General features: G+C 44.5%; 1 protein-coding gene across 2 annotated transcripts in view; it reads right to left on the bottom strand.

Annotated features, from left to right (window-relative positions):
* LOC138467453 (uncharacterized) overlaps positions 1-16,310 on the bottom strand; it is a 468,769-nt gene that overhangs the window by 393,933 nt on the left and 58,526 nt on the right. For both annotated transcript variants that reach the window (XM_069607455.1, XM_069607456.1), the window contains exon 3: positions 1,887-1,997. In XM_069607455.1, coding sequence (XP_069463556.1) covers positions 1,887-1,997 — 111 coding nt within the window. The remainder of the gene's footprint in view (positions 1-1,886; positions 1,998-16,310) is intronic.

Below are 16,310 nucleotides of genomic sequence, written 5' to 3'. Positions count from 1 at the left end.
TCACCCTCTGGAACTCTATCCCAATATTGGTTGGGAATGCCCCCACAATGCTACAGTTTTGCAAATCTCTCAAAGCGTGACTTTTTTAACAACGCCTAACCAAGGACTGATCCCATTGGATTCACAGACTGCAAATCAAAGTACTGCATTGCGTGTAAAAAAACACCAACCCAAACGCTGGCTACCCACACCCTGCACAGCACCTCTCTTAAGCTAGGCCTGTGCCTTAAACAACAACAAAAAATAAAAATCTGTTTCAAGTCAACTTAAAATCATGAACATCAAGCAGAAAAGACAGAAAATACTCAATCATCACAGAAAATTGCTTTTACAAAAGAAGACCTCATGCCCAGTGTAAAGAAACTGCAAGACAGTGAAATATCTAGAGTGAAATGATAAAAAAAATATGGCTGTCATGGGAGGAGAGATATACTCCTTCGGTGAAAAGGCCAAAAAGAATAAGCAAGCTCTGACATGGCAGATTTGGTCCCTAAGGTGTTAGAAGGCATGCACTATCTCACACAAGTTACAGAAGAATTACATGTGGAATGTGAGGACTTGGAAAATGTTTGAGGCAGGCCAAGATAAGGCTGACATTTTTGAAAGAACGGGCAGCAGATAATGGCCTGAATGCCACCTCTCATACGGTTACCTCAAATTATTTCACCTGAGAAACCTGAGATATATGGAATTAAACTGGGATCATATGGTGGGGCAACGCAACAAAACTGTGAATATCACACTTAGAGATATATTCTTTAAACTTATGAAACTCCAGCATCGACTTGTTCGTGGACCTAGCACCGTCTACTTTACGAAAGGATCTGACCTTCAATATAATTACCGAAACATTAACTAAGGATAACAGAGTGGTGGTATCTGGTTCACAATCTATTGGATGTTCGAAATTGGGACAACTAAGTTGAAAACATAAGCCATTTTTGGAATATATGTTGGACTTCTCAACCTAAGATGGACCTTTCATTAGACTGGCCCTATATTTCTTATCCATTACATGTGCAACTTATTTTCAGAATTGAATGTTCGAATTTACCATTGAAATTCACCATGTTTGTTTTTATATTCACCATTGTTTTCATATCGTTCAAGTTGGATCAGCGGAGAGGGGAGGGCTAGTGCGAGGTTAGTGTCTTGCATGACATGTATAAATTTAAAGTATCTCATCATTACATTTATGTAGGATCATATTTATAAAAATATCAATACAATTTCCTTGCAGAGCAGATGGTGTCGTACATGTGACTGGATGCTTGTGCATCAGCGCTCATGTTGTGTGCTTATGAATTGATGTTTCTGTGGTTTAGTGTTTGGAGGCCTGTTTGTCTAAGGCGTGGATAGTAATTTAATTATTATCACGCAAGAAGCACTAAAATTTCTTGCTGGCTTCGGATATCACTTATATTAACATGCCTGTGTTTAGCACCCCCACCCCCTTTTCCTTACACCCTCTAGGAGAGATTAGTGTTTGCCCTGGGACCAGAGGGGTCACGTCAATTTCTGTTTTGGAGTTGACGAGGCTCTAAAGCTGGCACCACAGGAAGAGAGTGTTGGAAGAACTGGAAAATTGAATGAGACATGATGCTCTACAGGAGAGGGGTGTGGCGCTAATATAGGAGTGTACATTGGAAGAGTTGCACTGTATTCAAATAATTGATAGATGGGTTAAAAAAAGGACTGAAAATGGAAATCCACTCCCAAGGTTAAGGACTCCACGCACAAGGAAGCAAATCAGCACAGAAGGGAGATTATAAATAATGCTCTCAAAGCAGTGTCCAATGACAGCTACTTCCCAAAGGGGCATGTTACTACAAATATGAAAAAACACTACATATTTCTCCTAGTTCAATTTTGCCTTTTCTACTCACTTGAACATGGGTTAATATCCCTCTTTATCTCCAACTCTTGAATGTCCAAGGGCCAGAGAGCTTCCTTTTCTTTTGGACGTAATGAAAAGATTGAGGTAGCAATCAGAGGTCCTTTAATGAAAAGAAAACCAACATTAGGACATGTTGTCAAATGCATGAATACACAAGCATTGCGTACTATAGAAACAATAGAAAATTAAATAAACTCTGTAATAGGCAATGCATATTAAAAAGAAACCTTGGTAGAAATGTCAAGGGTGTGCGCAGGAACAGGACAAACATTGATCCTTTTTACCAACCTTGGGGATATAGCATGAGCGCTTACACAAGCTAGATTCCATGTGTTTTTTGCCTGGTGTTTCCTTAGAAAGAGAAACATTATAGGCATAAAAGGCATAGTAGGCCTCTGTAAACTCACCGGAGCCTCCATTAGAATATGCATCTCATAATAAGACAAATGAAACAATGAACAGGAGTAGGCGGGCACAGATAGGATTGGGCTTCATGTGAGTGGCAATGCATAGCATTGTCATATTCTTTGAATTGAATGGGTCCACGAGCAATGAGAACATTGCCTCCCTCATTATACACGGTTGCCCGTCATATTGGAAAAGGTTTTCACGGTTGCTTATTCAAGATATATCACCCGCTAGTATGGGAGCTTGCCCCGGTCCACTCCTGTAGAACTGGGATCTTGTTTTTTTTTTTTTACTTTTATTTAACTTGCACAGACAACAGCACATTTCGTTTACGGATACAGCATGGGATATCATACATGGTCAAAAGTGTTTTGTTTGTTCACTATACAGTAGCAGTACACATTATGCCTTGGTTCTCTTCCCTCTGCCTTATGTTGGCCAGGTTCAGCCTGAAAGAGCCCCAGATGTCTTTTGGTCGGGAGGCTCCAGGTAGTAAACTCACGTAAATCTCATCTTTATCATTTGCCCAGGTCATATCTCTCAGCCAGTCCCCTTTTGTCGGAGGTTCTTTGCTTTTCCAGTGAATCAATATCACTCGTTTTGCCAGCAATAAACTCAAATGGAGGAATCTGTGAAGGGGCGGGTTCATTTTATACACTATGCCCAACACACACATCTCAGGATCCCACTGTATGATGTGGTCAGACATCACATCCAATGCATTGCACACTTCCGTCCAATATATTGTGAGTTTTCTGCATGTCCATATCATGTGCATTATCCCAGCTCCCTCAGCTCCACACCTGGGGCATTGCCCTGATGTAGTGTTATATATGCTTTGGAGTCGAGCCGGAGTGTAGTGTATCCGGTTCTTTTTTTAAAAAATTTTAATTTTTTTTATTTGATTTAGTTGCAAGCAACTTTTCAAATTAGTATACAAAATACATACCAATACAATTCATATATTATACACAATACATGCAAATAAAATTATTATATTACTCAACACAATAAATCCAATACATAATAAAAAAAAAGAAGAAAAAAGGAAAAATAGATCCCCTTAAGAGGGAGATCAAACTAGGTATAAATTGCCACGCCAGTGTAACCTAGACTAGTCTGTCTTCAACCAATCTTGGTGCATACTCATATTTACATTTCCTTTACACATGGCAATATTATTCGTAAAAATGGAACTAGGGCAATCTGGACCCTCATACGCACATTTGTAAACAGCATTTGCCAAATTTGATCACTCTCCCACTCTGTGTGAAGCAAAAACACGTTATTAAAACACCTCCCTCGCACTTCATTTAAGGCATTACATTCCACCACCAGATGTTGTAGTGTTTCCTTTTGTTGTAACGATAGACAATATCTGCAATAATTTTGATCACTCGTCAGCAATTTCCTTTTACAAAGCACCTCACGCGTACTCCATAGATTCAATCTGAATCTTAAATAATCAGAGCGGACCTTTGGAGACGGGTACTTTAATAAATATGGCGCTGTTAAACCATACCTCTTTACCCCAAACAGCCAAACGTTGAAATCATTATTATTGAGTACACCTTGACAGGTTCCTGGCCCAATCAGCTTGATACATTTTTGGTTTAGCTCGTGCAGGATTCAGGACTAACAGATCTAATGAAATATCTGCTTCTGCCAAACTATTCACAACTTAATTTCTCCATATTCTTGGGAAGGTTTTACCTGATTTAACCAGAGTGTGACCTAATATTTCTAGAATGTTCCCACTCTTTAGCCCCACCAACATTTGCAGAAAAAATCGCACTGTCTCCACCGTGCCTGCGCGTAAAGGGAGACAAAACCAAGCTCATAGCGTAGAATGGCTATCGGTACGCACTTGAGGAGGCCAAGGACCTGCTTCCAATATGTTGCTTCTAAGGCATCCCAATATTGCTGTTTCCCCAGATGTCTTCCCTCTGAGCCATATAAGGCTCTGAGCCATATAAGGTGATTGGGATCACCTTTATTTTATAGAATATATTTTATAGAATGTTTCAGTGAGAATTTCCCAAATTTATAAATCAAAATACGGGACTGGGAAATTAGTTGCTGAAGTTTGTTCCGTGCTATAGCCTCCACATCACTCCAGGCCTGTCGGTATTTAATAGTGAACCCAAGATATTTATATTGTGTGACATTTAGTAACTTGACATCCTGCAAAACCCAAGAATAGACAGACCGCATGCTCCTACCTACGGGGCTTGCTATACTACTTAGGGTTTGAGATGTCAAAGTATTGATGACCAAATTATTAGCCACCACAAAGGCTCCCAATCGAGACAGCATGCGTTGGAGGACATGTGGGGTCTGAGATAACAAGACCAGATCGTCCGCATATAACAAATACAGGATTTTTTTGTGAGCCTAACTTTGGGGCATCATTGTTACAATTCATAAATTCTTGGCCTAGATCTTAATATAAAGGTGGAATAGAAATGCGGCCAGAGCACAGCCCTGCTTTACACCCCGTTTCGTTGGAATTTCAGGAGAAAGCTTGCCGTCTATGGTAATCCGCACTCTCATAGATGTTTCAGAGTGAAACAAAATTATTAAGGCCAAAAGCGACGGCAGGCACTTATATGCTTTCAGTTTTTGATACAGCAATGTTCTATCGACTGAGTCAAAGGCAGCTCTAAAATCTATGAACGCCATGTACAAAGGCTGCCTTAATTCAGTCTGCTGAGCCTGGATCATGTTGAGGGCAATTATGTTTGGCACCGTTCCAAGACCCTTCACAAATCCGGATTGTAAGGGGTCACGTAGATTTTTAGACTTCATCCATGACTGTAGCTTTCCTAAGATTAGCCAACAGTACATTTTACCAGAATCATCCAGTAAAGAGATGGGCCTATAACTGCTTGGGGCTTGCCTATCCCCCTTTTTGTAAATTGGAATGGTAACTGCTTGAGTCCATGACCCAGGGAAAGTCTGTGTTATATTTATAAGCGAAAATATCTTGAACAAAATTGACACCCATAATTCCGGATGTTCTTTAAGAGTACAGTTGGATAGCCCATCAGGGCCACTAGCTTTAGAATTACTTGCGGTGTTAATTAGGTAAAGAATATCCGATAACTCAAACTTCAAATGAAAGTCCACCGGATACCGCAAGACTTCTTGGGTAGAGGAGGTCACAAGTATGGCATACAAGGAGGTAAAGTACGCCACCCAATCATGGGTAGGAACTGCACTGGCCTGAAAAGCCAATTGAGGAGCGACAACCGCATGATTAATCACTAACCACATTTTCGCTATGTTTTTGCTACCAGGATCTTTAACATATTCGCACCATCTTCTTGGTACAAGACCGCGCGATTATTTTTGGACCAGTTCCTATAGCTAGTTCTTAATTTAGTAGCTAGCTGATTTCGCAAGTGGGCAGGTTCTATTTGCACTCAGATCCGCACAAAGGTGGTGGTTAGGGATCATGGACTTGTGTTTTTGCTGCTGGAACACTAGGAACGGTTCTGTATCTTGTAGTGGATCAGTCTGTGACTGGGCTCTTGTTTGACTTCAAGAGAGGATTTCCATTTCACAGAGGCATCTTTTCCCAGCCTGCTGGGGAATAGCATTTCTGTTTTATTTTAATGGTGTTAAACAGAAGAAAGTGGTGCTTCAAAGAAAGCTGCACATACAGCTTTGAAGAGAGTGCCTGAAAAATAATAATTTCATTCACAATTATCAAAATGATTAATGTCTTCTTCGGCTGAAAATTGAGAGTTTAGACTAATTCGGGTGATAAAGCATTAGCCCATATCTCAGAAGCCATGGTGGTGCTACAATGGCCCAGGGAACGGTTTTCTGGGGAAAAAGATTCATCAACTTGCCGGTGAGGGCAAGACCAAACAACTAATGATATTTTTGCTAACCATGGTCCTGTTCACTTAGGCACAGGTGGAAAAGCTGGTCTGATGCAGGGAAGGAGGGAGGGGAGGGCAACCAGCACAATGATGTGGGGGAGTGCGAGAGGGGAATTAAATCTCGGATTCTTAAATCTAAGCAGCTAGCCGTCACAAGTGCAGAGATTGAGGCATCGGAATAGTCATGTAATTTTTATTTTAGCATTGATAACTGGAAAGTTCCTTGCAGAAGGGTGGTTGCCCAGAGGGTGGGTGAGGTGATATCAAAATATCACTAAAATATGCACTGTCCCACTTGTTATGGGATGGGAAAACCCATGTTGTTGTGGGGTTTTCTCTCAATTACATGCAGTAACCCCTGTTGGTATTGGGGGTATCATAAAATGTTGTGGCGAGGCCACAACAGGTGAGGTCGACCGGTTTCGATGGTTCAAGGGTGATTACCGACCATCTTCTTCAGGACAAGATCGATTTTCATATGCTGCTGAGTAGCGACTGTCCTCTTAGTAGGGCAGCAATAACAGGCTGCAAAGGGATCTTGGAATAGGAGACACAAAAGACATAATTGCAGAGAGTGCATGAGTAAGCCTCTACCTGCAATATTGCAACAATGGTGCATCCAAAGTGCAGCTAAAAAACCTGTTACAAGGCAAATGAATGCTACCAAAGACAAAGTACTCGCCAATTCAGAGCAAAGAGCGCCACTGTAATGGTGGCTAAGAAACATAGACAAGTCAACCCCGTGGTGGAGGGAAAGGAAGTGGCAAGACCTGTGCACGTGAGGGAAAAGAAGGGGGCACGGTGGGGGATGGGAGGGGGCGGACCGTGGAGTGTGCGAGGGGGCCTACCTGGAAAGGATGACTGAGCTATCCAGGAAATGCACTGGGAGCAATGAGAGAGCTCACTCCAGTAGCGAACCTGCAAAGAAAGCAATACTGTAAAGGACTGGATGGTTGTCGGGCGGTGCTGAAGGGAGCAGAGAAATACGCATACCTGGGAAAAATCAATCGAGGCGAGCGCATGAAAACTGCAGTCTGCTCCGTCCTAAGGATGTGGGTGTACTGAGCGGCAGCGAAAGATGTCTGCCGTGTGTGACGCTGCATGGAGGCGGGGCACCGTCCATGATGGGCGCATAAGCCAATCGGCGGTGGACGCGTCACGGGCTTGTCAGTGGAAGGTTGCCCTATCAATGGGCAGCCCAGGCGGAAGTCTATGTTGCAGGCGGCCAATCAGGACGCACATATGCGAGGGTGTGTGTGCTGCCGAGCTAGGGCTAGAGGGGGGTGGCCATGTATCTCACCCGATTTAATGAGAATCTCACGAGATTTAATTCCCCTCTCGCACTCCCCCACATCATTGTGCTGGTTGCCCTCCCCTCCCTCCTTCCCTGCATCAGACCAGCTTTTCCACCTGTGCCTAAGTGAACAGGACCATGGTTAGCAAAAATATCATTAGTTGTTTGGTCTTGCCCTCACCGGCAAGTTGATGAATCTTTTTCCCCAGAAAACCGTTCCCTGTGTATCAGTATTTCCCTACGGTTTGGGAAGGCAATTGCCACTCTGGCTCTTCGAGCCTTAATTTACCCTGTTGTTTTTTTCTAGGTGCTACAATGGCACCAGATAGCTAAGAGAATCTTTTTAAAAATAGGTCTTACTGCTTGCCAATGAATGGGAGGCATGTCTTCCACCTTCTTAAAATACAAGATTCTTCCTCCCATCTCAAGTACCATAAAAAAGAACACCTGTCTGAAGGATCTAATTGGTGAAAGGTGGGGCAAGTAGATTACCCCATCAAGCCGCTGAAATGTGAAATTCCTCCCTTCTGATCGCTACCGCATAAACTCAGGAGGAAACCAAAACAGTGGCTCTTTTAGATTCTCTGTCCATAATTTAACCGAGGAGCATCTTACAATAAACCTAGGTCATAGCACTCTTCAGAAATATCATGTAGAGAGACTGGATATTAAGTCCATTGGAGGTGCCACCCAATTATAAGTTTTTTCAAAAATAACATCACTCTCAATACAAATATATTTTCTTGCTTGAGCAAGGTAGCTATTGAAATATAATCTGCCAGGTAGGTACATGCATAAGGATGCCTACATTGTCCCTCATCAGTTTCAGTGGAAGGTTGTATGTTATATACATCGCTGTGAGAGCCCAATTACCCAAGCAAACTTTAATCTAGGTAGGGGGGTAGAAAGCATTCAAGGGGGTAGGAATGTTCAATATGGTGGGGTGGGGGTGTAAAGAGATAGGTATGCTTGGATTCAACAGAGGGAATGGAGGACTCACTCCCAGGGAGCATGCAAGGGGTGGAGTGAAATCAGACACTGTGGTACAGGTAGTGTTGGGAAGAGCAAACAAATGAAGACAATATTGCCAACTGGTGGAAGAGGGATGATGGGTGAGAGCGCTGAGGAACATATATGAGGAAGTTAACATCCACATTTCAAAAACTAGCCACTATTTTTATTCCCCAAATGTACATCTCTGCTTTGGAAACCATCGCTCAACATGTATTGAACATATGAACATTTCTCCCAGACGCAAGTCTTTGACTGTTAAAATTGTCTGTTGTCTCTTTTCTAGTTTTGACTGAAATTGGCAAAGCCAACTTGGCTTGTACAAGCATTGATATGATAGGATGTGACATTTATAACGCGCCTGTACACAAGTGTTTGTATGCGTGACAAGACAAGGAGGGGGAACAAGGGAGGGCAAACAAATGATCTTACTAGGCCTTGTGTCATTCAGATCGTGCAAGTGCGGGGAAGAGCGAAGGGGAGAAGTGCTAGGGGGGAGGGGACGGGGGAAGTGCAGTTAACTCACAAGTGCAGCCAGCGGGTGGCTCATGAGTGCAGAGATAAGGGACTGTAGGGTTGCAGATACAGACCCTTAAGTGCCTGGGAGCCCGGAGGCAGTGTGATGTGTTATGAATACACACCACAAAGTACTTCTCCACCATCAACAATCACCACACTATCCCTCACTGCCGCAATCCTTTTTGGTCCCAGAAATGTACTTTCCAAACATTTGAGACCATATCTGGGATTCTTTATAAGCACAACATCTTCAATCACCCATTCCTGGTCCTTTACCCAAGAACAGTGGTGCACAACATGTGGCCCGTGGGCCAAATCCGGACCTTTATGACATTGTTTCTGGCCCTCCAAGTCATTTAATGAAGTGTTGACTGACCTAAAGTCAGTCAGTCACTAAGTCAGTCATATCAGGTGTGTCAAGCCTCTGTGGTACAGTTTGTGTCTTTGCATCATGATATGTGCAGTTTTAAAAGGGCTAGGCATAACGCCTCACAGTAAAAAGGTAATAAATAAAAATGACACCTTTAAGAACATGTTTTTAACTCAAATTTGTGAAACGATGCCCCTACCACCCACACATTTACTTTGATAGTTAGGCCCACTGTGTGGGGCTTATGTGGTACATTCGGCCCTCGAGCTAAACAAGTTGTGCACCCCTGCCTTAGAAGCTTCATCAAACGCTCTTTTGTATTGACACTGAGCCTCTTCCACCAATTTCATCACCTCCTTACGATTGACATTCACACTCCAAGCCAACCCTACCCAACCCGGACATAGGGCCTCATTACGAGTTTGGAGGTAGCCATGTTGCTATTAGCGCCATGGCTCCCTCCAAACCCGTGTCCGCGTCTGGGTAGTTGGAATGGGGACTTACCAGGTCATTCCAATCTTGGAGGACCCGGTAAATCCCCATTCTGAAAACCATTTCCCATTCCCATTCGAGCCCCCATACGGCTCAATGGGAATGGGGAAGGAGCTAATAACAGGCCCGCAAATAGTGGGCCCGTTATTAGCTCCCTGGTCCCTTAGCGGCTCCTGCTAAGGACAGCTGGTAAAACCTACCGGCCTTAGTGGGACCCGCTAAGGGACCTCGGAATGCATTGTTAGAGGTTTAACAGCACCGGCATCCTTACCGGTGTCGTTAAACTCCTACCGCTGTACTCGTAATGAGGCCCATAATTTGGTACCAGGTTCAAGTCCCTTTAACAAGACAAAGGTAGACACTCTTGTGACCAAGTGAGGTGTAAAACAATAGCTCCACAACATTTCTCTCAAAACCTCACTTCATGGTAACCCTGACCTCATAGCCCACTGAATACCCCCCTTAAGGAACCTATTTGCTCACTCTACCAGACCATTTGCCCTGGGATGATAAAACGCGGTACGCGTGTGCAAAATGCTAAACAGCAACAAAAATGTCCGCAGTTTATGAACAAAACTGCACACCATTATTAATCACAATTTCTGTGGGAAACCCTTCAGAGAAAAAAAAGTCTTCAAAAAATGTCACCAACTCTGCCGTCGTAGACTCCTTTAGCCCCTTCCACTCCATCCACTTCGGGTGATAATCTACCAACATCAAAATAAATGTGATGGCTTCACCCAACCCCTGGATAGAACACATCAAGTCCACTGCCACCTTCTGCCATGGCTCTTGAGGTACTCGCACTGGACGAAGTGCCATCTCCCGCACCACTTTGCTCTTATCACTTACTAGACAAACATCACATTGGGCCTCATTCCGAGTATGGCGGTAAGGGATAGCGGCCACCGCTAACGAGAGCGGTGGCGGTAATCCCTTACCGCCATACTCCGAGTTCCCTTTGCGCCATGGAGGTTTTAACACCTGCTTTTAGCAGGTGTTAAAAACCATGGCGCTAAGGGACCTTGATGTTAATTACGCCACCGTAATTTACGGTGGCGTAATTAACGCCTTCCCCACTCCCATTATGCCCTATGGGGCAAAAATGGGAATGGGGAAGGGTAAATGGGGATTGGGGAATTACCGCCCCGCCAACCTTGGAATGGGGCGGTAATTCCGCCATCCACCAAGGCGCTGCCGGTCCGGGTACGGCGTCAACCAAGGCGTTAATAGCGCCATTGGTTAGCGCCGTACTCGGAATGAGGCCCATTGTCTTATTTTCCTATCCACTCTGCTATCCATAGCTGGCCACCAGTAACTCTGTCTTAGCATAATTTTTGTACTATTCCTCCCACAATGTTCTTGATGAGCAACATCAATTAGTTTGTCACTGATACCCTCAGGGGGGATTACCTTATGCCCCCCTCCTGAGCCTTCCTTCAGACCCTGACAAGCACAACTCATTCCTCACCTCATAGAATCGATCAAATTTCTTCTCCAATTCATTTCTACAATGCCAACCTTCCACAGTCTATTCGTTCACCTTACTGAGTACTGTGTCATTTCTCTCTGTTACCATCCAAGCCTCTTCATTCAAGGCACCTTGGTCGATATTGGCAACAATCATCACATCTTCCTGTACCGTCCCTACAACTTCACTGTCCCCCTCCAGTGGAAGCCGCTAGAGTTTTGCCACTACATTCTCCTTGCCAGGGACATAGCACATCTGAAAGTCATAGTTTTGTAATCCTAACACCCATTTTGTAATTCTCGGCCGACCCCGTGGTCCAGCCCCCTCCAGCTAACATTTGCACCAACGGTCTGTGGTCCGTCTTTACCATAAATCGTTGGCCCCACAAGAAAAATATAAAATGCATGACAGCCCAAAACACTGCTAATGCTTCTCTCTCTACAACTGAATAATTCTTCTCTGTGCCCCTTAAAGGTCTAGATGCAATGTAATCACATGCTCCTCCTTCCCGCAGTCCAACTGCGACAATGATGCCCCCAGACCCAGCAGGCAAGCATCCACTATCAACACTGTCCTCCGTCCACTCACAAAACACCCTGAAAGAAGGTGCCTTAGCTATTCCTTCCTTTATCTTCTGGAAAGCTTCCTTACATTCGTCTAACACAGGAAGGTAACTCCCTTCTTTAGCAACGCTCTTAATGGTGGTGAAATAACAGCAAAATTATTGACAATAAACAACCTCAATTTATCTTAATTCTGCGGCGCTGGGGCCTTACTTATACACTCCACCAGACTGTGCTTGGGATAAATCCCTTGAGACGAGATATTGTGCCCTAAATACTCCACCTCACGCATTCCGATTCTACACTTACTGCGCTGTACTGTCAGACCAGCTTCACCCTATCATGTTGTTCCATGCAATCAGCAAAAATAAGAATGGGATCCTGGAACACAAACATATTGTTGACAGCCTCTAGCACCTTTTCCATCACGCGCTGAAAAACAGCTACAGCAGATGACAAACCAAAAGGCATGCTAAGGTATTCGAAAGTTCCCTCCGGCGTGATGTACTGTGCGACATCTTGACATTCTTGAGACAACGATACTTGGTGATAAGCTGCTGATAAATCCATGAGCGTGAGCCAACTATAATCTCCCAACACAGATAGAGCTTCTGATATGACTGGTAAAGGGTGCCTCTCCACTAAGATGTTCTTGTTAAGCTCTCCCAAGTCAACGCACACACAAATCTTCCCATTGTTCTTTGCCACTAGGACCACTTGAGATAGCCATTCCGTACCATGTACACGTTCTATCACACCTCTCTGTAGAAGACCATCTAACTCCTTATGCAATTGTTACATCATATTGTGGGGAACTGGTTGCACCTTATGCTGCCCAGGCCAAGAACTTGTCTTCATTTTGATACAATGTTCAAAGTCCTTTAACTTCCCCAGATTCTCTGAAAATACATTGGGAAATTCTACGGCCCATTTATCGTCTACTTCCACTATCGTCACTGCAATGGGTCCATTAGCTTGAATATGAACTCCTACATTTCTTTGCTCCTCCCATCCTAACAAGGATGATCCTTTCTTTGCCACTAAAATGTTCGCTACTCATTCTCTACCTTTATAACCCACGAGCCCGTGAAATTTCCCTAGCAGCTCTATTTCACTCTCACTGTAGCCACAAGGTTGTACTTGAGGTGGCGTTAATTCCTGTAAATCTCTCGACAGGCTGCTTGTGAAAGTGTCCTCCGATACAATGGTCCAAGACGAGGCAGAGTCTACCTTCATTGATAGCTTTAAGCCATCGATTTGAAACACATCCACAGGACCTTCTACTCCCGCAGATATTGCCGATATCTCAAATATATGTCGAAGGCTTGATTTCCTCACTTTGGGTAAGCAGGGCACTTTTTTGTTCACAATGGTTTTGCTTGTGCTCCACAGCGCTAATGGTAGACTCCTTGCACATGCGTGCAAAATGCCCTTTGCATCTGCATTTGATGCACTCTGCATTTTTCGCCGGGCAGAACACACTGGTTGCTGAATGTCTAGGGTTGCCACATCTGAAGCACTTGTGTCCCATCCACTCCTTCCTTGTCCCAAATGATCTTTTTTGGTTCACGGCGCACACCTCTTGACAATTTCTTTCTATTTTAATTTCTTTCATGTATTGCGTTGTCTGTTCAATACTCCTCGTTAGCTCTACTGCTTGTTATGAGTCATGTCCTTTGCCAGCAATTTCTCTTGCACCCTGGGATTGTTGGTGCATCTCACTAGTTGATTGTGAATCAACAAATTTGTCAGGGCACCAAATTCACAAGTGTGGCTCAATGTTCTCAGCACAGCCACTTACCCTTCTGATGATTGCGACGGGTCTTGAGTCCTTTGAAAAAATGTGTGCCTTTCGAAGGTCACAGTTTTCCTTGGTTTCAAAATGCTCCTCTATTTTTTTCACAGCCAAAGTGAACTCATCTAGGTCCCCTGCTCCTTCACCTTGCGGTTCTGGGAGACCATCAAAAACACTGCGCCCCTCTGGGCCTGGATTGTGCAACAACAGTGCGTATCTACTGGAGGGATTAAACTTGTCCCCAACCATGGCCACTAGGTAAATCGCAATTTATTTTCCACCTCTCCAATCTTATTGGTGGTGTTCCTGGTTCTGCCAGGAACAAGGGTGGAGGAGGTATTGCTGCAGCAGCCATGGTTACACTTGCTTGATTGTTGCACCTTCTTGTTTCTTGATTGTTCTGCACTACAAAATGTACTCAAAGATATCTCCTTCGTAGATTTGTAAGGAGTTGCTTTCAAACTGTGTTAGAAGTTGTAGCAAGTGCTTTATCCTTTTTCTGGTTCCTTTACCCAGAGTGTCTTGGACTTCCTGATGTGTTATCAGCCTCTTCCTCTTCTTTTGCTTTGCATGTTGCTTGTATTCCTTGTATTAATCTTTATTCAGCACTAGCAACATTCGTTTTGTTGCCTTTCTATTGCCTGGGCAACGCGTCACAATGCTGGCCAGGGAACTCTTGTAGGAGTAGGAATGTGACGCTTTGTGTTCCTTAGCAACGCATTACAATGCTGGGCTGGCAGAGGAGGAAAGCGTCACATGTAACGTAGCACGTGACTATTTGTGAGAGTGGTGCTCGCGAGCGCAACGTTGCTCGCTTGTGAGCTTGATTTCTCGCGGCGTCCCACTTCTTTCTTTTTTTCCCCCCTCGAAGCTCCTCTGCCACCCTCCTCCTCCTTGTGGGACCGCACTGTGCCCCTCTCACATTGCTGCTGGGCGATTCAGTTCCTCCTCTCTCCACTGTGGTGACTGCTGCTGCATGGAGGGGCCTCTGAGCTTCTTCTTTCCGGCCCCTTGTGCAGAACGACTCCACAACCACCTCGCCACTGATGCGTTATGAATATACGCCACAAAGTAAGTATAAATGAAGAGGTTTGTTAAGCTTAAGCAGAGAGAGCAGCAGGCACCTTAGCCCGAGCTCCCCTTCAACTGCCCTATGTTCCAGGACCACTGGGGGTTCTGGAACAGAACAGAACATGCAGATCATAACCTAGTGCTAGGGCAACTGGACATGCAGGAGCCTGGGCCTGTATTCAGAGGGTGATCAGGTGACCAGTGCGTGGAGCAGTCAGGTGCATCAGCATGGGAGAGGAAAAGAGAAAACTGAAGCGAAAAGGAAGGTCATGAGATGCTTCCAGGGCCATTGGTGGTTCTGCTCAAGTTTGAGAGAGGCAGACATAGCATACATGATAGCCACGCAATTCTTTGCCAAAGTCCAGAGTATATGTAGGGGGTTCATATGGCACAATTCCATGAATAGAATAGCATTATGGAAACTACAGAACCCGTACGAACAGGGGGGCATTAGATTGCCCATTTTTGAAATTTACTATCTGGCTAGCCAATTACAATATGTGGCAAGGTGGTTATCAGAAGACCCTACACCAGAGTCCAGACTGTTAAAGGCTGAGTGTGCTCGGTTTTTTCAGAATTAATGGATATGGTTGCCAATAACGCAGCGAGACAAAGGGACAAGAATGTTAGCTTTGGGTTGGAAAATGTGGCGGAGGGCCTGCAAGGTCATGGAGAACCCGTTCCTGTGCTCCCCACAGATGCCGCTAGTGGCACTGAATGGGGTGGATGAGCAAATAAGGGAGACAGTCAGAAGGCATTGTGAACCGATTGGTATAGCAACCCGGGGGGATGTGTAGCAGGACGGAAAGGTGTTGTAGTTTGATATACTGGTGGAAGACACCGGTTTACACCGCGGACAATACATCACATATACTAGGCTGGTGAGGATGATAAAAGATACCTGGTCAGAGACAGTGCCTACTAGACAGCCCGATACGGCCATAGAAACATTTTATGATGTGTCGGACGGGGGCCATGCGGTCTCCCGAATATATGAACTGCTGATGTCGAGGGATGGGGAGGGTGATGATCCAGTTGAGGCGGGATTGGGAGGAGGAAGCTGGGGAATCAATAGGTGACGGGTTGTGGCAAAGGGTACACTGATACCACAAACAAAAAAAAAAAAAGAGTCCACGAACGTGAGATTGCAACAGATCCAGTTATATGTCACCCACAGAGCATATATGACTCCTAAGAAGATAGCTAATTTTAAAAATGCGGGAACACAAACATGTCCTAAATGTGGGGAGGTGAATGCGGGATTGGTACATATGTTCTGGGCATGCCCTGAAATAAGGAGATTCTGGGGGGAGGTAGCCCACCTCATGGCTCAGAAAGAGATAAGTCTAGATGTGGAATCTCTGAGGGCGTGTATGGTAGGGGGTTCCTCAGGTCGTGTAAATTGAAACACATGAGTAAACTCAAGGACCTGGCTTACATACTAGCTAAGAGCAGAATAGCTATGAGCTGGAAAGTAAGTAATAGAGCGAAAGTAGAAGCCTGGTGGTACGATCTTTGGAAATGGGCGG

Source organism: Ambystoma mexicanum, chromosome 4q, assembly GCF_040938575.1.
Source record: "Ambystoma mexicanum isolate Mex_15411 chromosome 4q, UKY_AmexF1_1, whole genome shotgun sequence".
Classification (NCBI taxonomy): Eukaryota; Metazoa; Chordata; class Amphibia; order Caudata; family Ambystomatidae; genus Ambystoma; species Ambystoma mexicanum.
The sequence above is the reverse complement of the archived record's forward strand: the minus strand, read 5'-3'. Positions and strand labels throughout refer to the sequence as shown.